Raw genomic sequence first — 11792 nt, forward strand, 5'->3', positions numbered from 1 at the left:
TGCCTCAGTCTCTCGAGTAGCTGGGACTATAGGCGCACACCTCCACACCCAGCTAATTTTTGTATTTTTAGTAGAGACGGGGTTTCACCATCTGGGCCAGGGTGGTCTTGATCTCTTGACCTCGTGATCCGCCGGCCTAGGCTCTACCCGAAGTGCTGGGATTACAGGCGTGAGCCACCGCTCCCGCCTGGAGAATCCATTCTTGAAACACAAAATGCTTCAGGTAGGAATATTTCCTCTGAAAACATTTCAGTGCTTACTATGTGTCAAACCCTGCGCTGGAAATCCAGAGAGCAAGGGCAATTGCTGGAAAACAACTATTCCAACATGGAGCACTGGCTTAAGCTCATGATCCCAATGGGTACGGGGGTCTAAGTCCCGCTAACCTCAACAAGGCATCTGGGAGAAGCTGCTCTGCCAGGATCCCAAGAGGTCTAATCCCCTCCCGCACCTCACCTCCTTTCCTCCCCCTCCCCGCACCCGCCTCCCCACCCCCTCTCCCGCCCCGGCCACCCCAGCACAGTCCCCACACTCCACTGCCAGCCACAACCTCTCCTAGGGTGTCTTCACACACCCCAGCTGCGACACTGCAGCACAGTGTCTTTCCAATTTTAAAACCATTTTCCAATATGAACCTGAAACGGGGAGTGTGTTTTAAGGGACCTTGTTTTTCAGCCCTTAGCTGGTCAGGGAAAGTTAATGTGCATTTTAATGCGGTCAAGTATGAAATGATGGCATATGAGGTTTGCTCCCTGCCTAGGCGCCAGGAAAAATTCTGAGGGCTGAGGCCGGAGAACTTGACCCAGAAACAAGCCTGGCTCTTGCGTTGGGACTTTGCCCCCCAGGACCCGCCCCCAGCAGTCCAGAAGAACAAGAATGAGAACTTGGCCAGGCTTGGAGACTGCTAGCTTGTCCTGCTGCCCCCACACCAGCTTTGCAAGGGTCTCCAGGCCCTCAGAGGGATAGGTAGGAAAACGTGTGATGGCAACAGACATAGATGAAGCTGAAGGATCCTGGCCTTATTCATGTGTTCTTCCAGCATGGTTTGGACGCCAAAAAGCAACAAACCCCTTGCTAGGTGCGCTGTGGCTGTAGTAAGTGCATGAGGTCCCATCCCTGTATTCCCAGAGGTCCCTAGGCCAGACAGCACCAGAGCCCGACACTGAGCCCAGGTGATAAGGGTCAGGACCCTGGGACCTGCTCAGGAGGGACTGTTAGTTCAAACTAGGGGAGTGGGTGACTCAGGGAAGACCTAAGACCTGCAAATCAGGACCTGAAGGCATACGGAGAACTTGGCCAAGTGAGGTCCTCCCTGCAGCCCGCTCTCTCTCTGTTATCTGCTCTGCCCCGGGACGTCTTTTTCTTTCTCACCACCTCTGTGTGGGTGTGTCTTTAGCTTCCTTTCTCGCAGTCCTAGGGTCCAAGAATGCATTGCTCAACTTCTCCGGAAAAGAGGAGGGGCAGTGCCCCCGGCCTCCTCCGCAAAGAGGGATTCCTGGAAGCTCTGCACCTCGTCCAGGATGCGCACGGAGGACGTCCTGCTGCAGCCTGACTTTGGCAGGAATACTCTCGACCCATGGGTGTGAGCAGGTTTACTACTTGGTTTTTGAATTCTCAAGAGCATCAAATCCATTGACGCCCTTCCCAAAAACACAAGCCAAAAGGAAGTAGACCGGGATAAACCCCAGGCCTGCCAATCCCTCGAAGCTTCGGGGACAATTCAGGGCCATTTTTATGGTCACCCAAGCTCCTTAGCGACCTCTGAACCCACGCAGCCTGGTAATCTCCCATGGCCACAGTTCAGCGTGCGGCGCACAATGAGGCTGGACCGCTGGGGGACGCCGAGGTTCCGAGTTGGCATTGTGGGCATTGCCCAGCCACTCCTGCCCGGCCAGGTCCCCTGTGCGGAAAGCGGTGGCACCCCAGCGCGCTTGTGCTTGTGGGTGTTGGTGCGCAATAACCCCGCTGCCCAGCTCTCCCGCGCCTGCCTGGGAGGCCTTGGTGCCCACAAGGAAAGCCATTCAAAAATGTTAATGAGCTTGTTAAAATGAGCGGCTTTACTGGCTCTCGTTTTACAGCGGGCTGCCCTCCCTCTTTCTGGTGGACCACTGACGAGAAAGCACTTGGGATTTTTTTTGTTTTTTTGTTTGTTTGTTGTTGTTGTTGTTGTTTTTTGGTCTTAGCGCGTTTTTCATCTAAGGACAGGGAACTCTCCGGTTCTCCAGAGACTGGTGCGGCCACAGAGGAGGATTAGCCTCAGGCCTTCTCCCTACCGAGCGCAGTGACTTTGAAGAAGTTTCCCCGAGGAAAACCTGGACTTTCCGAAACAGCTGACCGCTCAGGCCCAGGAAGGCTGATGGCGGAGGCCCAAAGATACAGTGACCTTCCTGGGGAGATCTGCGGGGCAGCAACTTGGGGCGACCCAAATCTTTAAAATAACAACCCCCCGATCCCCGCGCTCAAACAAAAATTGTGCTCAGGAAAGGCACGACTCAATATTTAAAGTAAAAAGCCTTTGTCCTTTATTCCACTACAAGCCAGAGGTGAGTCTGAACTCCAAGCGTTACTCAGGAGTCTTACAACTTTTTTTTTTAATGGGGGCCCAGAGAAGAGAAGTTAATTGCCTAAAATTCACCAAGTCAGTGGCAGAGCTGCCTCAGACCTGAGGAGCCCGCTCAGGTCCTCAGGCGGCCTTACTCTATGTACCTGTGGGGTCTCTGAGCCCCATTCGACCACCTCCCACCCTCGAGTGTGCAGGCAGCAGAGAAGCTTCCACATCGTGCATCCTCCCCCTAGGCGCAAGGGCACACACCAAGGTCCTAAGGAGAGAGGCTGAGTGTAGCCACGGAAGGGTGCCGGGACAGAGACTAAAAGAACTCACCAAAAAGCCCCCCAGGTCCGCAGCACAGAACCCAGCGCCGGATCCTCATGCCGAGAGTTTAAAGTTGAGATTGCAGAAGCAGTGCGGATTAATGTAGGCGCTCACAGGGGACCAGGAGGGCTGCAGAGACTAGGTGCTCTTGGCTCCGCGGGCGCACAAACCGCGACGGCTGGCGGCACCAGGGACTGCGAGCAGGGGCATGGAGTGGGAGGGAAAGCTGATGAGAGCGGGTTTTGAGCCTGGAGAACTCGTCACGCACCTTCACGCAAGCTTGGAGGAAACATTTGAGCTCAGGAGCGAGCTTACCTTGCGGGAGACTCAAGGGAAGATGTGTTCCCTTGAGCCGTTACCCCCGCAGCTACCGTGTGTTCCCTTTAAGCCATTAAATTCCAACAGGAACAGAGTGGTGCCTTTCGCAGTGGCCGCGGATTCCGGGTCGGCTCTGGGTGGCCAGAAGCCACGCTCCTACCTTTCCCCGACCGCCTCCAAGCAAAAAGCAGAAACGGCAGGACTCAAGGTGGAGTGCGGGGCTGCAGGACCCTTTGCCCAGTTCTTACATTCCCGAATTGCCCCACATTTAGATTTTTGACGTTTTCTTCATAGGAGGCACAACCTCAGATATACAACCAACATGTTTAAAAGAAATTCATGGTTCAACTTAAACCTATACCCCACACTAGACCACCCCTGCCTGCAGGGGCCTGGGAATCAATCTTTTATAAATGCTTTAATAATTTGAACGACCCAATTTATGTTGAATAACTCCTGTATGTGACTACAAAACCCCCAGTTTATTAGGTGATGTAAGCATGTATAACACAACACAATTTTTTTGCAACCCTACTTTGGCATTTCTTCCTTTCTAAAACGTATCGGGAGAGCAAAAACTGGCAGAGGCCAGGGCCTCTAGACCTTTGAGAGACCCTAAGCTCAGCAACCTACAGGACCCTTGCAATCCCCTGAAGGACACAGGAGTTCGAGGCAGATTGCTTTAGGCCAGCCAATTCAGCATTGCCCAGAAGTTCATAATAATGGTAAAAATAACAATGAGCTCATACCAGTTGTACAGTGTTTGATGGTTTTCAAAATGTTTGCACACTTTTGTGATCTGGCCATTCCAGAAACAAAGCTGGCAGATGCCAGCACGAAAGGACAATCTACCCTGCCATGGGCTTCGGACGACCATGACTTGGCTTCTAAATGACCTGCGGCAATGGATAAGTTTCATCACCTCGTTAAACCTCCGTTTCCCTATTTGTAAAATGGATGTCATGTGCTCCAGGCTACAGGGAGCTTCTGCGAACCGGATCCGAACAGGATTCGGAAACGCATCACCTGTAACGTCCCAGACAAACGAATGGAGTTGTTTTTGTTCTTCTTCTTATTGTTAAATGTTGTTTGGTTGCTCCTCCGGCCCTCCGTCCGATTAGAAGCCTCTGCTGCTGCTTCCTTCGAGGCTATGGTCAGGCCTTCACCCATCGCGGTGGTTTCTGCAGCAGCTGTGGGCCCAGAGCAGGTACAACCAGCGGCGCAGCTACCTGCCTTCAGCGTTTTCCGACTTACAAAGCGCCATCAAGCATTTGGCGTATCTTGGAGTCCCCACGCAGGTCTGTGCGGTTGCCAAGTAAGGTGGCTGGCAGGCTGAAGTGGGTAGCCTGCAAGGTTGAAGCCCTGCAGTACCCGGGCAGCTGCCTGGGCCCTTGCCTGGATCTGCCACGCTTCTGGGAAAGAGTGCTGCCCAAACGCCCCTTGTCCCTCCGTTGGGGTCCAGGAGCTCCTTCGACAGTTCCCCGGTTTAGGAGAACTGTCTGATTCTCTCTGTTGTTCATATTCCCTCTGCAACGCAGGAGCCTTTCTGTAAAGCGAGTTAAACTTCGTGAACTTTGCGTTGAGAAAGCCATATTCCACATTTTCTTCCCAAACACGGACTGAAATATGGGTAGAGGAGAGTATTGTTGGCCTGGCTGGTGCTGAGCTCCAGCCGCCGGTTAGGGAGTTAGAGCCCCAGAACCCCCGCTTGGCAAAACTTCTGAAGACCCGGGATGAGGTTCTGCCTCTACAGGATGCTCAGTGTGCCATTGCCAGGGTCTGCTCCAGAGCGCTTCCCTGAGAGGAAACCAGGAGCCGGCATTCAGCACACTCCCCACTCCTCAAAAGCCCCCCCCCATGTCACCCTTCCACGGGCTCAGTTTCTCAGGGTTCTGGGCACTGACATGGCTGAGCCCCAACTCAGAGGGCAGGCACTTGTGTTTGAGCCCGATTACAATCTTCTCGAATGATGTTTCACTGTCACCCTGTCCCCTTTCCCAGCGTGGGGGAGCAGTGAGGGTGCTGGGATTCGGTGCAGCCTGGAAACCATTTATTTTCTAAACCGGAACCCAGTCTCAACTCACCCTGCTCATCTAAGATACTCTCTGGGGATCCAAGAGCCCCTCACACCTAATCTCTTGAAATGAGAAGTGGTTTGGGACTGGCCAGGTCTGTCTCTCTCTTTTTCTTTTCTTTTCTTTCTTTCTTTCTTTCTTTCTTTCTTTCTTTCTTTCTTTCTTTCTTTCTTTCTTTCTTTCCTTCTTTCTTTCTTTCTCTCTCACACACACGCATGCGCGCGCGCGCGCACACACACACACACACACACACACACACACACACACACACGCAGACCCACCAGCCACATTTGGCAGCTGGTTGATCCCAAATTCGCTGCTGGGAGTAAGATTTGTGGGCTCGGCCTGAATCCTTGGGACCAATTTCAGTGCAAGTGACATGGTGTTCCGCTCCCTTTACCAGCCATTCCCCTCACCTTGGTTTACCCATCTGTAGAGTGAGTGGATCTAATTCGAAAATCCCCAAGGCCAAGTTCTAAGGTTCGCTAAGCGCCAAAGGGACTGAGAACGATGAAGAGGCCAAAGGTTCATTGGGTCCAGGAGGCAGTTACTACTGCTCCGGGGACCAAGCCCAGAGAAGGCCAAGAGGGCTCAGCGCAGCACAGGGATGCAGGCAGTGGGTGAACAGAGGTACCCTCGAGTAGGGAGCAGGACTGTTCTTCATCTTTCCAAAAAAAAAAAAGAAATTAAAAAGAGAGAAAGGCGGAGAGAGGATAGAGGAGAAAGAAAAGAAAAGGAAGAAAGTAATTCTGCAAATTTTCAACGGGAGCCGCGTCTGCGGCAGAAGACCCAAGTAAAGACATTGGTCTGGGTCGCAAAATGCGGCGAGAACTCCTTGGAGGACAGGCTGGACCCAGAGGCCGCCTCCAGCTCCCAGAATCAGACCTCAAGGCATTCTCGCCAAGGCAAACCGCGGGACAGCTTGGAGGGAAACTGCCATAATCTGGATCAAACTGAATTCATTTGAGTCATTTTCCCCGGGCAGCCAGAGCCAGCCCGCGGAGCTGGCCCAGGCAGGGGCCCCGAGAGTGGGAGAGAAAGGGAAGGGGCGCCCGAGTCCGCAGGGTAGGTGGAGTCTGAGGTGGAAGATGGAGCCGCCAGGGGTGCGACCGGGACCTCCGTGCCTTTTCCTACTCGAAAGAAACTCCCGGATTCTTTCACCGCCCAATCGGCAAAGATGGAGAACAAACTACCCTGTTAAGACGCAGCAACAAGCAACTGCCTTTTCAGAAAGGGAGAAAATCCCTCCTCCTAAAAAACCCCTCAGTAAGTAGTGATCCCTGGGGAGAAGAAGGGAGGAGATTCTAGCATTATCGGAAATGTTCCAACTCTCTACAAGAAAAACACAGTCATGATTAATTGTATAATTTAAATAGAACTGTAAAGCATTTTATAAAGAAACGAGATGATTGCAAGAACCATATGAAAGGTAGTTGGACTCCAGTGGGGGACCGGGTGGGAGTGTGCATATCCCGAGGGCCTTTGCCTCTCCCTTTACATTTTGCTGTTTCCGGAAGCGGGGATAATTTTGTAAAACGCTGGTCACCACGCTCCGCCCGGGCTGGATCCGAGGGCTTGAGGGACCCCAGGCCAAGGCCTTTAGGGTACCAAAACTTGGAGGCCCGGGGGCTGGGAAAAGTCGCGGCTGCCTTGGAGAGCTAATCGACCTTTCGGCCCCAGGTGAAATTGAAAGAAGCCTCGGCATGGGTTTTGGTGTTTCCCCGACTCGGGTCCCGCGGACTGGAGGCCTCAACGCCCGCAATGTGGCATTAACTCTTCCTTGCTCGCCGGGAACTCGGCTTGAGCGGCTAGTGAAGGTGAGCATTTAGCTCCAGTGAATCCGTGGCATTCTGGGGAGTCTGGGAGCGCCAGCTGCGTATGATCATCTGTAAAATGGGGTAATAAATAATGGTGCCCTGCTCATTCTCTGCTCCCCGGGTGGGCTTCGGTGCGTATCAAATGACGCCCTTTCATTGAGTGCGGGGAAGCGCTTTGAAACCTTGTAGAGCCCCAGTTGCACCCGTCTGAGGAAAACGCTCAGGTGACCCTTCTCCGAGAGACAGGTTATTCACGCCTGGTTTGCAACTAATCGCTTCAGAATTTTAGCGGGAGTTTTCACTAAACCGCTCTCGAAACTAAAGACTAGACAACGTAGAGAAACGCTCCTAAAATCGAAAGCAGAGAACAACAGGGTGGAGTGGGGTGAGGGGAGATGAAAGGGTCGGTACATTGGGATGGGGGATGGACATTGGCTGGGGGTTCAACCATGGACTCTTACTAGGCTTTGAAACCAATGCTCACGGGGAGGATGGGGAGAAATACTAGGAATTTGTTCCCGGTTTCAGTGGGATTCATCCATGACTCCTGCAAAGCCCCCGAAGTCATGATTTTTCTGAGCTGCCCAGGTTTATACCCTGCCTGAGGAGTGCGCGGGCAGCACAGCTGCTCCAGGAGAGACTAAGCATCCTTGGCCCAAGATTGAAAGGAGGTTGGAAAAAGCCCCAGCTATTTCCAGCTCGCCTTACTGGTTCCCCCAAAGTCGGAAAAAGACAGTTTCAGAGAAAACGCGGCGTCCAGGAGGGCATGTTAAACTAAAAGTTTATAAATTAAAGAAAAAATACAGCGAATAGAGCTTCCAAACTTCACAAATCTTTTTACAGTTAATACTCTAGTTGAGTGCACAGTGCCATTAAGGAGGCGAAAAGCGGCGAGGTTAACAAGACAGGTGGGATCACCTGTTTAAGGGTAAGTGAGGGGCGGATAGGGGAGTCCCGGGCCAGAGCACAGGAGTCGCAGAGGGCGGAAGGTAGAGACTGAGGGCCAGGCAGCGGCACTGCGGTGGGCGCCGTGGAAAGGCTGGCCAGGGATATTCACATTGAGTACAAAAATAATCGTCATTTGAATACAAACAACTGAAAAGTGCGACACGTCTTAACTTCCTTTAAACAAATAAAAAGAAACCAAGGAAAGTTTCCGCAGAGGGCTGCCTGGGTGTGCGCTCTCCTCCTTCCGGGGCTCCCAGGCGCTTCCTGCTTGTGCAGGTACCTGGACTTCAGAGAAGGAAGATGTGGAGACCCCCGGCTTGCACCACACTCGGAGGCTCCCCTCCTTACATTCAGCACCCGAATCGGGTGCCCTCACCCTAGCTCTGACACACAGGAGGGGTGGAGCAGAGGGCCTGAAAACCCAATCCTTCACGTTTCAAATCAACCCCTGGCCTGGTGCTGCCTGGGACTGCCAGGGTTTCGCACCCCTTGGTTACAAATGCAATTTCCAAAAATAAAAGATATGTAGATACACATAGATTGGTAGCATGGATACCATGAACTAGTGTGGCCTAGTGCAGAAAGCTCCCAGCAGGCCTGAAATTCTGAGGATTCAGGCTATGTGGTCTCCAGGAGTTCCCGCTCAGGGAAAACCCCACCCCCAGGCAGACATATTCGAATCAAAATTTAATTCCAACATTGTCGTGATAATAAATAGAGCCCAGGGGCTTCCAGGCAGGTGGGCCATCAGGGCCCCTAGGCCATAGGGTGCCTCTGTTCAAATTAGAAAAAGGCGCCCCCTCGGGGCAGACTCAGCCCAGCTGCCAGGGGACAAGTCCTGGCTAACGGGAGCTGGAGCTGGGTTTCACAACTCCAGGTGCCTCCTTGGCGGGGCGCCCCGTGCAGGCTACAGCCTACAGCTGTCAGCGGCGGTCCAGAGCCGGAGCGCGGGAATCACTCGCTGCCTCAGCCCAGGCGGGTTCACTGGGTGCCTGCGGCAGCCGCGCAGGTGGAGAGCGCCCAGCCTGGGAGGCAGTAGTAGGGGTAATAGTAGGAGGGCTGCAGTGGCAGAAGCGAGGGTGGCCGCAGCACTTCGCCGGGCAGGTATTGTCTCTGGTCGTCGCGCACCAGCACCTTTACGGCCACCTTCTTGGCGGCGGGCGCCGAGGCCAGCAGGTCGGCGGCCATCTGCCGGCGCTTCGTCTTGTAGCGACGGTTCTGGAACCAGATTTTCACCTGCGTCTCGGTGAGCTTCAGCGACGCGGCCAGGTCTGCGCGCTCGGGCCCGGACAGGTAGCGCTGGTGGTTAAAGCGGCGCTCCAGCTCGAAGACCTGCGCGTGGGAGAAAGCGGCCCGCGAGCGCTTCTTGCGTGGCTTGGGCGCTGCCGGCTCCTCCTCCTCCTCCGCGACGCCTGCCGGCCCGCTGCCGCCCCCGCCGCCGGCCCCGCTGCACAGCGCGGACACGTGTGCACCTCTGGGGCCAACACCGTCGTCCTCGGTCCTTGGGCTGCGGTCGCCTGCGGACCCCGGTGGGAACAGAAACAAGAGACTGTCAGCGCCACAGACGAGGTGAGGCCGGGCCTCAACTGCAGGGGTCACAGGAGTGGGGAGGAAATACACTTTGATCCCACTCAAGCGGAGCGGAGGTCTGGGAGGCCCTGGGCCCGGGAGACCAGTCTTAGAATCTTGCCCCACTGGGTATCCCATCTAGGCCTCTTCTGGGGAGGGCGGCGGACTCAGCCGCTGTGTCAACGCTGTGTTGTTGAGACCAGCTCCCCACCCTCTCTGGGCCCCAGGCTCCCCTCAGTAACTTGGGGCACTCGACCCGAGCATCCGCGAAAGCCCTCCCGGCTCTCAGCGCTGAGCACTGGGATTCTAGACTGCATTTCCGTCTCTCTGCTTGGGTTCACGCGCCTCTCCACACTTAGTTCACACGCACACACGCGCGCGTCCTCGCAGCACACACTTGTCTGGTGCAGGTAAGGGAAGGTGGAGGCGGATCCTGGGGCCAAAGGTATTTAGAATCTTTCACCCTCAGCCGCCTGGGATTGCTGTGAGGGACATGGAAACAGGCTGAGCCGAGGCCTTAGATGAGAAGATGGACTGGAGAGTAAAGAGGGAGGGTTGCCCCTGCCTCGAGTTTTTGGACCCTGATCCCACACCAGCTTCTCGGTCTCGTACCCGCCCTTCCGAAGAACTCCAGCAGAAGGTCCAGCGCTCCCCTGTGCTTGAGGCCTACAGAAGCTTGTACCCAACTAGGGCGGGCACCCGGGTCTTCCAGACCACAGGACAGGACAAGCCACGGCTGAGAAGGCCTCTCTCCTGCCTCCAGGATGAACTAAAGACCCACTCCGGGATCCTCGGCCTAGGGCTGCTCTCCCAGACCTGGGGTCTGAGAAAGCCAAACCAGCCCTTTCCCCAAAGCTCTAGTTCTGCAGATTCTCAGCTCTGGCCAACTCGGAGGTGTTCTTCACCATCTATCCACCTACTGTGGGGCCTGGCCCTGGGACCTTGAACTGGCAGGGTCTCTGGTCCAGAGCTAGGTCACTGGCTGCCTGAGGTCTCTGAACCCCTCACTTTTCCGCTTCCCTGATTTTGGGGATTTGGGGACAGACACGGCAGAAAGCACTGGCGACGAACTCAAAGACTCCCGAACGCAAGGGGCAGAGGTTCTCCCAACCCAGTCTAATGCACACTGGCCCAGGACGTCTCAGGCCTCGCCCCAGGACGCAGGGCTCTAAGGAGCTACTCCGGTCTCTCGCGGGCTCAGTTCCCGAAGTGACAGAGCAGCTCGCGCCAGAGCGCAGAACTTCGGGATTTGGCCAGCCTCCGAGCCCCAGGGCGCAGGGTGCTCACAGCCGACCACCCCACTCGGCGTGGTAGCACTCCGCGTCCATCCCCTCAGCCCGGCCCCCCATCCCCGCGAAGCCGCAGCAGACCTGAGACGCTGGCGGACATCTCGCTGTCGCTCCGGCCCGCGGCTTCCTCCTCTAGGTCTTTGGAAGCGGCCAGCTCACAGACCGGCTGGCCGAGGCTCAAGGATCCCCCCGCGAGGCCGGCCCCGCTGGCCCCCCGCGCGTCCGCGCAGCGCCGCCTGCTCTCGTTCTCCTCGCTGAGCGCGGAGTCCGAGTCCCAGCCTTCCGGGCTCTCCGCAGTCCGCCCCGCAGCTGTTCTGGTACTGGCAGGAGACACCAGCAGAGAGTCCTCGGCGCCCCCCAGCGCGCCCGCGTCCCTCTCCCCAAAGAGCCGCCAACAGCAGACAGCGGGAGCCGCGGCCACCGACACCGCTGTGCCCCCGGGCGCCGGGCGCCCCTCTGGCGCGGCCAGCCCGCCGCGATCCTCTTTCTTGTTGAGGATCGCCTGGATGGAGAAGGGCGTCAAGGTGTTGGCGCCGCGCACAGCCATCTGCGCCGCGGGCCGGAGCAGCAGGCGGGGCGGGCAGCTGGGGCGCCGAGCAGCTCCGAGCGGGACAGAGAGCGCCGCCGGCCGCAGCGCGAGTGAGCTGGGTGTGCGAGGCCGCCGCCGCCCACTGCTGCGCGGCCCAGCAGCCCCCGCCCCACTCCGTCCCAGGATCTGCGCCGACCCTCACCCCCACCTTAGAGGCCCACCCCGCCCGGAGACCCCCTCCCCCCGAATCCAGAGCCAGACGCTCTCCTTTCGCAGCTCAGCTGGATTATCTCATCGCTTCTCGCCCTTAGGGGCGGGCTGGGGTCTGCCCCCTCGGGGGACGTGAAGGAGGATTGGCGGGGGCCCCTCCGTGGC

At 56.2% G+C, this 11792-nt stretch overlaps 1 protein-coding gene across 1 annotated transcript; it reads right to left on the bottom strand.

Annotated features, from left to right (window-relative positions):
* Window positions 1-7846: 7846 nt before the first annotated feature.
* NKX3-2 (NK3 homeobox 2) lies at window positions 7847-11561 on the bottom strand. Its single transcript, XM_054486322.2, has 2 exons — window positions 10970-11561; window positions 7847-9547 (listed from the first exon to the last, which is right to left on the bottom strand). The coding sequence occupies exons 1-2, from the start codon at window positions 11433-11435 to the stop codon at window positions 9012-9014; spliced, it is 1002 nt and encodes a 333-aa protein (XP_054342297.1). The 5' UTR covers window positions 11436-11561; the 3' UTR covers window positions 7847-9011.
* Between the last annotated feature and the right edge of the window lie 231 nt (window positions 11562-11792).

Source organism: Pongo pygmaeus, chromosome 3 (assembly GCF_028885625.2).
Source record: "Pongo pygmaeus isolate AG05252 chromosome 3, NHGRI_mPonPyg2-v2.0_pri, whole genome shotgun sequence".
Lineage (NCBI taxonomy): Eukaryota > Metazoa > Chordata > Mammalia > Primates > Hominidae > Pongo > Pongo pygmaeus.

What these genes read in the sequence shown, in the direction of transcription:
- NKX3-2 (XM_054486322.2), bottom strand. Translation starts at nt 11,435, where the DNA reads ATGGCTGTGCGCGGCGCCAACACCTTGACGCCCTTCTCCATCCAGGCG. An exon ending in GATGTCCGCCAGCGTCTCAG is followed by an intron (nt 9,548 to 10,969) that starts GTCTGCTGCGGC and finishes CGGGGTCCGCAG; the next exon opens with GCGACCGCAGCCCAAGGACC.